Consider the following 15,062-nt stretch of genomic DNA (forward strand, 5'->3'; position numbering starts at 1 on the left):
TGCCAACAAACCAAAGTCCAGGACCAGATGGCTTTACAGGTGAATTGAACCAAAAATTTAGAGAAGCACTAACACCTATGCTACTCAAAGTCTTACAGAAAACTGCAAAGGTAAACCCCCAAACTCATTCTATGAGGCCACCATCACCCTAATACCAAAACCAGACAAAGATGCCACACAAAAAAGAAATCTACAGGCCAATATCATTGATGAACATAGATGCAAAACTCCTCAAGAAAATTCTAGCAAGCAGAATCCAACAACATATTAAAAAGATCACAAATCATGACCAAGTAGGCTTTATCCTAGGGAGGCAAGGATTCTTCAATATTTGCAAATCAATGTGATATACCACATTAACAAATTGAAAGAAAAGCCATATGATTATCTCAATAGATGCAGAGAAAGCCTTTGACAAAATTAAAAAACCCATTTATGATGAAAACTCTCCAGAAAGCAGGCATAGAAGGAACATACCTCAACATAATAAAAGCCATATAGGATACACCCACAGCAAACATTATCCTCAATGGCAAATAATTGAAAGCATTGCCCCTAAAGTAAGGGATAAGACAAGGGTGCCCACGCTCACCATTACTATTCAATATAGCTTTGGAAGTTTTAGCCACAGCAATCAGAGAAGAAAAAGAAAAAAAAAGCAATCTAGATGGGAAAAGAAGTAAAACTCTTACTGTTTGCATATGACATGATCCTCTACATAGAAAACCCTAAAGACACAACAAGAAAATTACTAGAGCTAATCAATGAATATAGTAAAGTTGCAGGATATAAAATTAATACACAGAAATCCCTTGCATTCCTATACACTGAGAAAACAAAGAGAAATTAAGGAAACAATCCCATTCACCACTGCCAACAAAAAGAATAAAATACTTAGGAAAACCTCGAATAGCCAAAGCAATCTTGAGAAAGAAGAATGGAACTGGAGGAATCAACCTGCCTGACTTCAGACTATACTACAAAGCTACAGTCATCAAGACAGTTTGGCACTGGCACAAAGACAGAAATATAGATCAATGGAACAAGACAGAAAGCCCAATAAATCCACAAACCTATAGACACCTTTGGAGAAGGCAATGGCACCCCACTCCAGTACTCTCGCCTGGAAAATCCCATGGACGGAGGAGCCTGGAAGGCTGCAGTCCATGGGGTCGCTAAGAGTCAGACACAACTGAGTGACTTCCCTTTCACTTTTCACTTTCATGCATTGGAGAAGTAAATGGCAACCCACTCCAGTGTTCGTGCCTGGAGAATCCCAGGTACAGGGGAGCCTGGTGGGCTTCCGTCTATGGGGTCACACAGAGTCAGACACCACTGAAGCAACTTAGCAGCAGCAGCAGCATGGAAACCTTATCTTTGACAAAGGAAGCAAAACTATACAATGGAGAAAGACAATCTCTTTAACAAGTGGTGCTGGGAAAACTGGTCAACCGCTTGTAAAAGAATGAAACTAGAACACTTTCTAACACTGCACACAAAAATAAACTCAAAATGAATTAAAGATCTAAATGTAAGATCAGAAACTATAAAACTCCTAAAGTAAAACATAGGCAAAACACTCTCTACATAAATCACAGCAGGATCCTCTATGACCCACCTCCCAGAGTAATGGAAATAAAAGAAAAAATAAACAAATGGGACCAAATTAAACTTAAAAACTTTTGCACAACAAGGGAAACTATAAGCAAAGTGAAAAGCCAGCTTTCAGAATGGAAGAAAATAATAGCAAACAAAGCAACTGACAAAGAATTAATCACAAAAATATACAAGCAGCTCATGCAGTTCAATACCAGAAAAATAAATGATCCAATCAAAAAACGGGCCAAAAAACTAAATAGACATCTCTCCAAAGAAGACATACAGATGGCTAACAAATACATGAAAAGATGCTCAACATCACTCATTATCAGAGAAATGCAAATCAAAACCACAATGAGGTCCTATCTGATACAGGTAAGAATGGCTGCTATCAAAAAGTCTAAAAACAGTAAATGCTGGAGAGGGTGTGTAGAAAAGGGAACCCTCTAACACTGTTGGTGAGAATGCAAACTAGTACAGCTACTATGGAGAACAGTGTGGAGATTCCTTAAAAAATAGGAAACAGAACTGCCACACGACCCAGCAATCCCACTGCTTGGCATACACACGAAGGAAACCAGAACTGAAAGAGACACGTGTACCCCAGTGTTCATTGCAGCACTGTTTATAATAGCCACGACATGGGAACAATCTAGATATCCATCGGCAGATGAATGGATAAGGAAGTTGTGGTGCATATACACAATGGACTATTACTCAGCTATTCAAAAGAACACATTAGAGTCAGTTCTAATGAGGTGGATGAAACTGGAGCCTATTATACACAGTGAAGTAAGTCAGAAAGAAAGACACCAATACAGTATATTAATGCATATATATGGAATTTACAAAGATTGTAACAATGACCCTATATGTGAGACAGCAAAAGAGACACAGATATAAAGAAGAGACTTTTGGACTCTGTGGGAGAAGGTGAAGGTGGGATGATTTGAGAGAAAAGCATTGAAACATGTATATTACCATATGTGAAATAGATGACCAGTCCAAGTTCAATGCCTGAAACAGGGCAATCAAAGCTGGTGCACTGGGACAACCCAGAGGGATGGGATGGGGAGGGAGGTGGGAGAGGGGTTTGGGTCAGGGGCGGGGGGACACATGTACACCCATGGCTAATTCATGTCAATGTATGGCAAAAATCACCACAATACTGTAAAGTAATTAGCTTCCATTAAAATATCAATTAAAAAAAATAACAGACAACTGTTGGTAAGAAACTGGAACTCTCACACATTGCTGGTAGAAATAGAATGGTGCAGCTACTATGGAAAAAGTCTGGTGGTAAAAGGTAAAGACAGCATTAGCACATTCCAGCAATTCCACTGGTAGGTATATACCTAAAAAGAATTGAAAACACTGGTGTTCAAACAAAAACCTTCACACAAATGTTCACAGGAGTACTGCATATATACAGTAGCCAAAAGGTGGAAATAACCCAAATGACCATCAAGTGATCAATGTACCACAAAATGTGGTATATCCATATAATGGAATATTATTTAATTATAAGAAGAATGAAGTATTGATACATTCTATGATATGAATGAACCCTGAAAACCATATGCTAAGTGAAAGAAGCCAACACAAAAGGTCACACAGTATATGACTTCATTTATGTAAAATATCCAGAATAGGCAAATCCACAGAGACAGAAAACAGATTAGAGGTATCCAAGTACTTGGAAAAAAGGGTATTGGGGTTTCTGTTTGGGATGATAGAAAGTTCTAGAACTAGATAGTTGTTATGGTTGAGAAACACTATGAACATACTGAGTGGCAGTAAATTGTAAACTTTTACATGGTAAATTTTTTATTGTGTATATTCTGTCACACAAAAATATGCTCTAAAAGTTTTGCTATAAAGAATATTTGAAACCTCCTAAAACCATAACTCATTTAGAAATAAGGTAGTTACACTGACTTACTACATCAGGAAATGACAAACTTTTCAGTAAATACTTTTGGCTTCACAGGCCTTCCTGTGTTGCAGCTACTGAACTCTGATGATACAGCATGAAAGCAACCACAGACATTAAGTAAGCAAATTGATGTGATCCAGTAAAATTTAATTTTCAAAAACAGGGGACAGGCCAAATTTGGCATGAAGACTGTACTTGGCTAAGCTGTGATGTATATTATCCTCCTTGTATTAATGGGAATATTATGAGAAATTACAAATCTTTTCTTATCCAAATTTGCTGTATTATAAATTAAAGTTGCATTAAATTAAAACAACAAAGCTATAACAGTATATTGGGATCTTCTCTAGTAGCTCAGTCAGTAAAGAATCTGCCTGAAAGGCAAGAGACCCAGGCTCGATTCTTGGGTTGGGAAGATCCACTGGAGAAAGAAATGGCAACCCACTCCAGTATTCTTGCCTGGAGAATCCCATGGACAGAGGAGCCTGGCAGGCTACAACCCATAGGGTCACAAGAGTCAGACACGACTTGGTGACTAAATCACCATTTCAGTATATAAAGTCCATAATAGTAAAAGCTTTACATTTACTGAAAATCAAAAGGCAGAACTGATAAAACTGTATTATATTAATAAAAATTTTATACATACTTAACACATTAGCTAAATGTTAATTTAACTTCAATGTGAACTACAGATTATCCATAATCTTCTTAAAGGTAATACCATTTTTCCTTTTGACCAACCATGGTGAGAACATCTTGACATACCTTCCTTCTTATCACCTTTCTCAATTTTTTAATGAAACTTTGAAAACTTCTAAACCTACTCTTTTTCTGAAATTTATTATGTTTATAACCATGATTAGATAGCTGGGTACTGTTTGTTTTTCATTAGACCTTTGTTTTTTAGTTTGGTTTCTTTAGTCATAATTAAAATATTGCTAAGAGTTGGGCACAACTGAGCGACTTCACTTTCACGCACTGGAGAAGGAAATGGCAACCCACTCCAGTATTCTTGCCTGGAGAATCCCAGGGACGGGGCAGCCTGGTAGGCTGCCGTCTATGGGGTTGCACAGAGTCAGACACGACTGAAGTGACTTAACAGCAGAACATTTAGAGTAATTAGAACTAAGAAATGCTTACTTATTATTTCATAAACCATTACCAACTTTAAATATTAACAAATAATAAATGACCCAAAGACAGACAGCAAAGAATATGGCCTAGAGACAAAGTAAAAAGAGAAACAAAGTGCTCACAGTTAATCTACAAACCATAAAATCAGGCCAGAAAAACCCTAAGTTGAAAATTTAACAGATACTTTTAGTAGTATTAACGTCAAAATAATTCTGATATTGAATGCTAAATCAGTATTTTCCTTTATAATTGGACTAACTGCTCAGATATTATTTTGAATAAGCCCAAAGTAAATGAAATCACAAGTGGTTCAGTGGCCTGAACATAGTTAAGTACTCAGTGTGAGTTGAGTGAAATGATGCTGAGAAATCCATTTTGTCCACGGAAAGTCAATATTTTGCAAAACTGTATCTAAAAACATATTCTTTGTATCTAAAAACAAAACAAAACTGTATCTAAAAACATATTCTAATTTCTAAGCTTGGAAAGGATGGCAAATGGCACAGAAATGCTAAGAGTAAAATTTTCCCTTTCAAAATATCTCAATTACTTTTTCCTTTTTCACTATTTGCCAATGGTATTCAGCCTAAATAAAAATTTTCTCAATAAATGATAACCAACTTGGATAAATAAACCTATCTTTCAAATAATTTTATGTCATCTTTGTAAAGAACCCTATATTATAGGGGAGCTTCTTTTCTTAAAAAAAGTGTAAAGTATTAGAAAAAGAAACCACTAGCTAAGTCATTTTAAGTAAAATTCTAATTCTGAAAAAATCTCTCTGTTCTCTGAACATTTCAAAATCAAATATGAAAATCTGACAAGTTCAACACATCATCTGTTCATCAACTCAATATCATCTGCTTTAGTAACTTTTAAATTTTTAGTGTATTAAAAACTACTACTTATCCTTGTTCTCTAGAATAATTGTTTTAGCACAGTAGGCATCAAGTAAGCAATGAATGCTGTGAAGTGTGGCTTAAGGGAACATAAAAGACAGATATGATACAACCAGAAATTTTGTTAGTTTTATGTAATTTCAAGCTATTTCAGGCTTGGCCAAACATAAGCAAAATTTAAAAGTATCACTGAAGAAGTAAATGTGTACGTAGAAATATAGTGTAAATAGTTTGCTTTTCCAAAAGTTAATAGTATTTAATTGTGATAAACTTAAAGTACTTACTCTAAAAGAGGTGGAAGTATTTCACAATTCAAAACAAAATCTCTGCATTCTGCATTGTCACCAGCAATATTACCAAGTGCCCAAACAGCCTTCAAAAAACAATAAAAAATATTCTTTTACGACAATATCTTAAATAAGATTCTCTCTTAAGAATGAAATTTTATTGTAAAAGGAAAAAACTGGTAAGTTTTCAAGATGTTAAAAAAAAACATGCTAGTAGACAAGAAAGGAAAACTTCAAAAATATCTTTAATAATATTTTTAGTCAAATTAAAACACAGGGCATTAAAAATTTTTTTCTTACATGATAGTGAAATGTTTATTCTCTTTAAGAAGGAGATAGTTTGTCTACTTTGAATCTACATGGAGAGACAAAATATAGTTGACCTTTGAACAATTTGGCAGTGAGGGGCATCAACCCCTGCACAGTCGAAAATCCATGTATAACTTTAAAGCTGGCCCTCCTTACCCAAGATCACTTGCAGACTCAACCAACTTCAGATTGTATAGTACTGCAGTATGTATGTATTGCAAAAAAAAAAACTGTGTGTAAGTAAACCAACACATTCAAACCTGTTTTGTTCAAGGGTCAACTGTATATCTATTTAGGGAATTTTACAATTACCTATGCTAGAAGTTTGCTACTATGCCAAAGAATCCACTCACTGGGAAGGAACTAACTTGTAAAAGAAAAAAGGAAGGAGAGATAAAGCATAGTAAACTATAAGGTAAAGCTAATGTGAGAACTGTCTTGAATTAATGCTTAAAAATAAGCTTAGAGATAGTCCAGATTAAATAAATGACAGTAAAAGATCAAATTATTCATGTATTAAATTTCAATTTGATAAGAAATTACACAAATGCAAATGATCATTATATTTTCATTTCAAGTTTCTCATAAGTACAAAAGTAGACATAAGTTAATTTTTCAACTGAGAAAATTATATTTTAACATTTAAAATTTACACTAATATTTTTAACATCTACTCTAGACCTAAGTTTATTTTTTACATTTTTAAGAAAAAGTTTTTAAAGTGATGACATTTTTCACCCTGTGAAGTATTTTGTTTGTGGGATATCAATTTTTATAACATTTTGGAAGTCCACTTTGAAATAGTAATAGCACTTTAAAAGCTTTTCTTTGAGTATAATCATTTTTCCCTAATGAAATAATCAAGGCATATATTAATGTCAAGACATATTACTATCAAGATTGATATATAATGATGCTCACCACAATATTAACACCAACAAGCTAGAAATAACTCAATTGTACAACTACTGAGGAATAAATTATGTAGCTACCTGAATGGATAATGAGTAATCAGTAAAATTTTCTTCAAGAATAAATAATAAAAATAATAATTAATAAATAATGATAAAGAATAAATAATAAGAAAAAATATAAAAATATATATATAAACAAACAAATGGAATGGTAGTGAGATCTATGGATCAATTTGCATGAACATGAATCAAAACAAAAATAACAAAACATTTGACTTTCTCTAGATGGTAAAAATTATATGTGATTAAATTTTCCCTGTTACAACAACTATGATAATTTATTTATAAAGTCTAATCTAAAATGGTTTATTAAAAATAACATGACATATTAAAAAGAAACAATAAAATAATCTACATACAAGTAAAGAACAAGGAGTCAGACTGTTCCAGGTTTAAAACCTGGCTCAGCCCTTCACCGTGACTTTGGGTAAATTACTATCTTTTCTGGGTCTCAGTATGCTCTTCTATAAATGGGAATAGTAATTCTCAATAGCTGAAATCTATATACAAAGGAGCTAGGATAATACCTAAAACAGTTCATTCTTCCTTCCAATTTGACACTAAACAGAAATTATTATATTCTAACAAATGTAATGCACAGGCAACTTGGTAAAAATGAATTTCAAATCATAATCACAAATGGCACTTTCAAGAGAAAATTAAAATCTAGTAGATATAACAGTTCAAGTTAGAAACTTACCTGTTCTTGAACATCTTCATGCTCTGAATTAAGAAGTTTGATAAAAATTGGAACAGCCCCAGTTTCAATCACTACTTTGGTATGCAGAAAAGTTCCAGATGCTATATTAGTTAATGCCCACGCAGCTTCAAACTAAGGAAAAATAAAAGCAAAATAGATGAAAGCCCCAAAGAAATGCCAGAAAGAGGAAGAAAGGAAGAAGAGAGGGAGTCAAGACTTAGCTGAATAAGTCTGAGAGAAAGATTCACTTACGATTAATAAGATTCAATGTGAAATCAGATTTGATAGGTAAAAAAAATTTTTTTTAAAAAGGACTCTTCAATCTGGAAAAATAAGAACTGAGAAGAATAAAAATTTATAAAATCATGAACAATAAATGAACACATCTGAATTTATATTTCATAAAACCCCTGATGTTTACTATTAGGGAGCCAGGTATTCTAAATCAAGCAGTTTAAAACAAAATGATACACACTACTTAATTAATAGAATATTTATGGAACTTAGAATCATAAATGGAGAAGGCAATGGCACCCCACTCCAGTACTCTTGCCTGGAAAATCCCATGGGCATTGGAGCCTGGTGGGTTGCAGTCCATGGGGTCGCTAGGAGTCGGACATGACTGAGCGACTTCACTTTCACTTTTCACTTTCCTGCATTGGAGAAGGAAATGGCAACCCACTCCAGTATTCTTGCCTGGAGAATCCCAGGGACGGGGGAAGGCTGGTGGGCGGACGGGGGAAGGCTGGTGGGCTGCTATCTCTGGGGTTGCACAGAGTCGGACACAACTGAAGCAACTTAGCAGCAGCAGCAGCAGAATCATAAAAGGTTACTTTTGTTTCCCTAAGGATCATCTATTCTAAACCTTCTCACTTAAATAAGAAAAACTAGAAAGCCATACATTTAGGTGGTTAGTTCAAGGTGAAAGAGTTCATTATTAGCAGAGACAAGAACTTGTGGTATTCTTTCAAGTAGCAGTGCCTCTGGGAAGTTACTCATATCAATCAGATTTCAGATATACTTATCTGTGATGGATTTATAATGATGCAATTGAGAAAATTTTAACTCATGGTTCTCTAACCAACTAGCAAATTAGACCTGCAAATTAAGGAGTGACAATAATGACAATGGCTTTAAAAATATTTGGCCTAGACAACTTTTCACATTAAGGTAGGTATTATTATGATTAATAAAAGTGTAATAAAAAGCATTAGTGAAAGGCATGAAAAGTACAGATAAAACTAGAGAAAATGGTTATATTTTTTAAAAGGAAAAAAAAAAGAGGCAGAGCTCCTATTCAACTCCACTAGATCTTCAGTATTTGGCAACAATGCCAATTCTTCTGATTTGTAAAAAGAAGCCCCAAATCTAGACTTCCATTTGAAATTCTTCAACTTTTGAAAGCCTTATATCTGAATTCATATATTTTAAAACATGTGCAGGCCAAACATGTAGGTCCCCAGTTTGAGGCCTCTCAATTACAGCAAGTCCCCTACATATGAGCCTTCAAGATACAAACTTTCAAAGATATGAACGTGTGTTCCATCAACATCAGGCAAGAGTGATACAGATATACTGCATATATATATACTGATATATATCTGCAGCCTAACCTCCATCTCCTATTGTTGACGATCCTTCAGCTCTACCATCCCCACTTTCTCTCCCTCCTCCAGTCAGTAACTCTTCTCGCCTGGCATGCCAGCCCCTGCCTGCCAGCTGCTGTACTACACTACTATACTTTTCAAGGTAGTATACTACGAGATTAAAAATGTTTTCTTTATTTTTTGGTTGTTTTTTATGTATTATTTGTGTGGAAAGCATTATAAACCTTTTACAGCACAGTACTATATAGCCAATTGTGTTAGTTGGGTACCTAGGGTTACGTTATTGGACTGATAAATGCACTCTCAAAACAGAACTTAGTATAGTTCAGTTCATTCGCTCAGTTGTGTCCGACTCTTTGCAGCCCCATGAACCGCAGCACGCCAGGCCTCCCTGTCCATCACCAACTCCCGGAGTTCACCCAAACCCATGTCCATCAAGTCGGTGATACCATCCAACCATCTAATCCTCTGTCGTCCCCTTCTCCTCCTGCCCTCAATCTTTCCCAGCACCAGGGTCTTTTCAAATGAGTCAGCTCTTTGCATCAGGTGGCCAAAGTATTGGAGTTTCAGTATCAGGCCTTTCAATGAATATTCAGGACTAAATTCCTTTAGGATTGACTGGTTGGATCTCCCGGCAGTCCAAGGGACTCTCAAGAGTCTTCTCCAACACCACAGTTCAAAACATCAATTCTTCAGTGCTCAGCTTTCTTTATAGTCCAACTCTCACATCCATACATGACCACTGGAAATACCATAGCCTTGACTTTACTGATAAAGTAATGTCTCTGCTTTTCAATATGCTGTCTAGGTTGGTCGTAACTCTTCTTCCAAGAAGCAAGCGTCTTTTAATTTCATGGCTACAATCACCATCTGCAGTGATTTTGGAGCCCCAAAAAATAAAGTCAGCCACTGTTTCCCCATCTATTTCCCATAAAGTGATGGGACTGGATGCCATAATCTAAGTTTTCTGAATGTTGAGCTTTAAGACAACTTTTTCACTCTCCTCTTTCACTTTCATCAAGAGGCTCTTTAGCTCTTCTTTACTTTCTGCCATAAGGGTGGTGTCATCTGCATACCTGAGGTTATTGATATTTCTCCCGGCAATCTTGATTGCAGTCTGTGCTTCCTCCAGCCCAGCGTTTCTCATGATGTGTTCTGCATATAAGTTAAATAAGCAGGGTGACAATATACAGCCTTGACGTACTCCTGTTCCTATTTGGAACCAGTCTGTTGTTCCATGTTCAGTTCTAACTGTTGCTTCCTGACCTGCATATCGGTTTCTCAAGAGGCAGGTCAGGTGGTCTGGTATGCCCATCTCTTTCAGAATTTTCCACAGTTTATTGTGATCCATACAGTCAAAGGCTTTGGCATAGTCAATAAAACAGAAATAGATGTTTTTCTGGAACTCTCTTGCTTTTTTGATGATCCAGTGATTGTTGGCAATTTGATCTTTGGTTCCTTTTCCTTTTCTAAAACCAGCTTGAACATCTGGAAGTTCACGGTTCATATATTGCTGAAGCCTGGTTTGGAGAATTTTGAGCATTACTTTACTAACGTGTGAGATGAGTGCAATTGTGCAGTAGTTTGAGCATTCTTTGGTATGGTTCAAGAATATATTGAACAATATATTTCATATTAACTTGGATAATATGGTACACCATATAGCTGCCCAAAGAACACACTGTTGAATTTCACTAGGTTTCAAGTATAATGATTAATTGGAGACCAAAATGGCAACTCACTCCAGTGTTCTTGCCTGGAGAATTCCATGAACAGAGAAGCCTGAAGGGCTACAGTCCACAGGATTACAAAGGGACACGACTGAGTGACTAACACACACACAATGATTGATAAACTCTCAAATCCCCAACGTTCTTGAATACTGTGTGCTTTCTACACATGCTATTTTCACAACCTGAAATTACTTTTCCTTTTATTCAGCCTGTTAAACTCTCATTCCCCCTTAAGACTAGCTGTGTAACATTGTAAACATAAGCTGCTATGTTCTCTCTGCTCTCAAAGTACTTTGTATAACAATTTTCTATTAGCACTAAGTGAACTATAGTATCATCTATAGTACTATAGATCTGTTTAGGTGTTTGTCTTCCCCAACAGAGTGAAGAATTTCTGCAAAGAGAGAAATATCTTACCAATCTGTAACTACAATGCCTTATACAATGTATTGTTTAAAGTAACATTCAATTTTATCCATTCACTTCTTCTTTCAATCACTTAGAATTAAAGAGCCAAATAAACTGCTATTAGGAGGCTTAGGTTTTAGTTTGGACTCAGAGCTTACAAATAAAGTCAATGACCAAACCATGATTTCCAGCCCTTACAGCACTATTACATAAAGACCCTAGTTGATAGATAGATTTTAGGTGATTAATAGTCCTTATAGCATTATCACTTAATTGACATAAGACTATCCTTATTGTAAACATTCTCAGCATTTTTTATAAAGCTCATGATGGGTAATATTCAGAAGTGCAGCACATTTCTTTGCTTATACCTAGAGAGAGGATCTTTCCCAAGTAATTTCAAATTATTCAAATACCAGGAACAGTTCTCCTATACCAATAAGAGCATTAAGAAAGTAGGTGTAGGTTATATATATATAGCAATGAAAGTCAGGAAGAACAATCCTAAACAGTAAAATATTTGCAAACTTCAATATTTTTAGTAGCCAATTATTTGGAAGACATCTTTAAATTTTCACTATAACTGAGAAGCAACACTCTTTAAGACACACTTAACTTTGGTCACATTTTAAGTAGATTATACTGATTTGTTCTTTCTTAAAAAAAAAAAAAAACTGATCAATCAGATAAAAATGTTTTAAGAGGTACAAGAGTTTATACTAAAAAGTCACAACTTTAGTTAGGAGCCAAAATAAATTTAACTATTAAGTAAGTTAACATTTTGATTTATGATTTTCTAAAGCAAAAGTTATTAAAGGTTGACAACTATAAAATTTTTCTTAAAATTACAAATGATTTTAAATATATTTTTCAAAAAAAATTGCTTAATGATAATAGTTTCTAGAGAAAGTAATAGTTCCTAGAAAAAATTAACACTGTAAACTTGACCAGGGCAAGACAGGTAGCACCACCTTTAATCGCCACCTACTGATATTTACTGAATGCTTACAATATATTCAGTACTGTAGAAGTTGCTTTCACTAGAAACTAATCCTATGTCATTTCTGGAAAGATAATTAAGAACATAAACTACAGAACTCACTTGTAATGTACAATTTTCATTTCTTTCAAGAAATTTCACAAATCTCTGCACCACTCCTGGTTTCTGTATAACTTGATCAATTGGTGGATTAGGTTCTAAAAATTAAAAAAGAATGAAGCTATTATGCAGATACAAAAGCACAATGATCTGGACCCTGTATCAGTTAACAGGACACACAAAATAACTCTTTCCTAGATTTCACTGCCCAGACTTGAAACCCTTAGCTGGACGTAACTGAAGAAAATAAATGCTCTCATAACTGCAATGTTTGCTGCCAAAAAAAAAAACTACAAAAAAGCAAATTATTTTTCATTAGTGTAACAGTAAGAAAATTTTAAAATATTTCCTAAACAAATATTTAAAATTCATAAATTAAAGGCTATTTAGCAGGTCACCTTTACAGTATGGGAGTATTTCAGTCCAATACTCAAAACACCAATCAAAGGATAATAACCCTCCTAAGGATAACAGTCCTTCTAATTCTTCATAACCATACTCCAATTTCCAGGGATATCCCTTTCACTACAACCATGAACTGCCTAATGTCTTTCAGCCAGACAAGTCCTATCTTCTCAAGATGTTATTTACAAAAATGCTATTCAACTATGTAGAATTTTTGATAAACTCTCACAATAGGTGAGGACTTAAGAGAATAATAAAATCTCTAAGAAGTTTAAATGAAAATTAAAATAAGTGCAAAAAGTAAGTGCAATTAAAATAAATGCAAACTTAAAGATATTTCTGGGATTTCCTGGCAGTCCAATGCACCTGCAATGCAGGGGGCCCAGGTTCAATGATTGGGAACTAAGATCCCACAAGTCAAGCAATGTGGTCAAAAGAAAAAAAAAAGGAATAGACATTTTTCCTTTTCTTTTTTCTACAAATTTGCTATCCTAACTTTTTCAAAAATTGGGAGATTTCTGCAAAGCTAGTAAAATACTACAAAGTTTTGTTTTGATGTTCTACATGAAAAGTCTGGATTCTACAGCCTAAACTGCTCTTACAGTTATAAAACATCAAGATAATACATAATATTAATGCTTTTACTCCCACCCAATATAAAATAGAAATTAAATTTTTTAAAATTTGTAAAAAAAGAAATATCTGATTAAATTATTTTACATTCATGCTCTGCTGTCATGCTGCCATTTTTAAAAAGTCTGAAAAATATTTCTGTAAGAATTTATAAATATGTATCTCTAACTTTCTTAGCAATGGGACTGATTTGGGACTATTTTGCTTCTTTAAATTCTTTTACATTTGCAGATATTCTACAATCAACATGTGTTACTTTGACAGTATAATGGTTTTAAAAAAGAGATTATAGAAAAAATTAAGACGTACTGGCAAAGAGTCTTAAAATTTAAAAAAAAACTAACAAAATTGCACTACAAATTCCTGTAACATCAGGAAATAAGTAACATCAAATAAGCACACTGAAAATAATTCTTGCCTTTAGAAAGCAGCTTTCTAAATTTCTGTGTAGCTGTTAGCTGTTGATCAGCATTATTAGAAAAAATCATCTGAACCATATCTGAAGTAATAACTTCTTCCTAAAACACAGAAAATATAATTATTATCCAAACATTTTAAATTAATAATTTTGCAGTACATCTCTGAAATACTGAAGAAATATAATTTGAAATACATTTGTAATATCTACCTCTGGAATGGGTACAGTGGAACTGATGTCTGGATCCTGGATAGGATTTTCTAACATAGATTCATCATTTCTGGGCAAAGAGACATTTCTGCGTTTGAATAACTATAATAAAGAGAAATAATACATTAAGTTTTCCATAAAACCCTAAATTCCCATAGAATTATTTTTTCCTTTAAGTGAACAAAACAATCATTTTATCACTTAAAGTTCCGAATATTTTAGTATTTTGTAATCGCCATACCATAAACACCTAAATTATTCAAGAGAAGTTAAACATCTGGGGCTAGATTAGCTCTTGTTCTATAGACTGCTTTGGGACATTCTTAATCTCAGGTCTTTTAACCAATTTCCAGTACCATAAACAGAACACACATTTATATTTTACAGCACTTAGAAAAACACATATGCCTACACTGAATTATGAGATATCTAAGAAGAAAAGCAGATCTGTTATATGAGTGAGATAATGCGATATATTAACAGAGCCAGTATATCAGACTAACAAGTAACAAGAACAACTCTCAGGGAAGATGACCCTATGCTTAATAACTGAGTGAACATAAAGAAAAAAAAAAAGAGAGGAAGAGAGAGACATGGTCAAGTCACAGAGCAAGATTTACAGGTATATTTCATAAATCAAAACTGATAAAAAATCTGGTATCATAATCTTTTTGATAGCTAAATAAAATTCTGCTCTTCCTCAGTCTC

General features: G+C 34.2%; 1 protein-coding gene across 1 annotated transcript in view; it reads right to left on the reverse strand.

The window, feature by feature from the left end:
* Window positions 1-15,062, reverse strand: part of KPNA5 (karyopherin subunit alpha 5) — a 50,250-nt gene that overhangs the window by 29,428 nt on the left and 5,760 nt on the right. Inside the window, exons 3-7 of the mRNA XM_027551138.1 lie at window positions 14,355-14,456; window positions 14,145-14,244; window positions 12,692-12,786; window positions 7,842-7,973; window positions 5,856-5,944 (exon numbers count right to left, since the gene is read on the reverse strand). Coding sequence (XP_027406939.1) covers window positions 5,856-5,944; window positions 7,842-7,973; window positions 12,692-12,786; window positions 14,145-14,244; window positions 14,355-14,456 — 518 coding nt within the window. The remainder of the gene's footprint in view (window positions 1-5,855; window positions 5,945-7,841; window positions 7,974-12,691; window positions 12,787-14,144; window positions 14,245-14,354; window positions 14,457-15,062) is intronic.

This window comes from Bos indicus x Bos taurus, chromosome 9 (genome assembly GCF_003369695.1).
Source record: "Bos indicus x Bos taurus breed Angus x Brahman F1 hybrid chromosome 9, Bos_hybrid_MaternalHap_v2.0, whole genome shotgun sequence".
In the NCBI taxonomy this organism is placed as follows: Eukaryota; Metazoa; Chordata; class Mammalia; order Artiodactyla; family Bovidae; genus Bos; species Bos indicus x Bos taurus.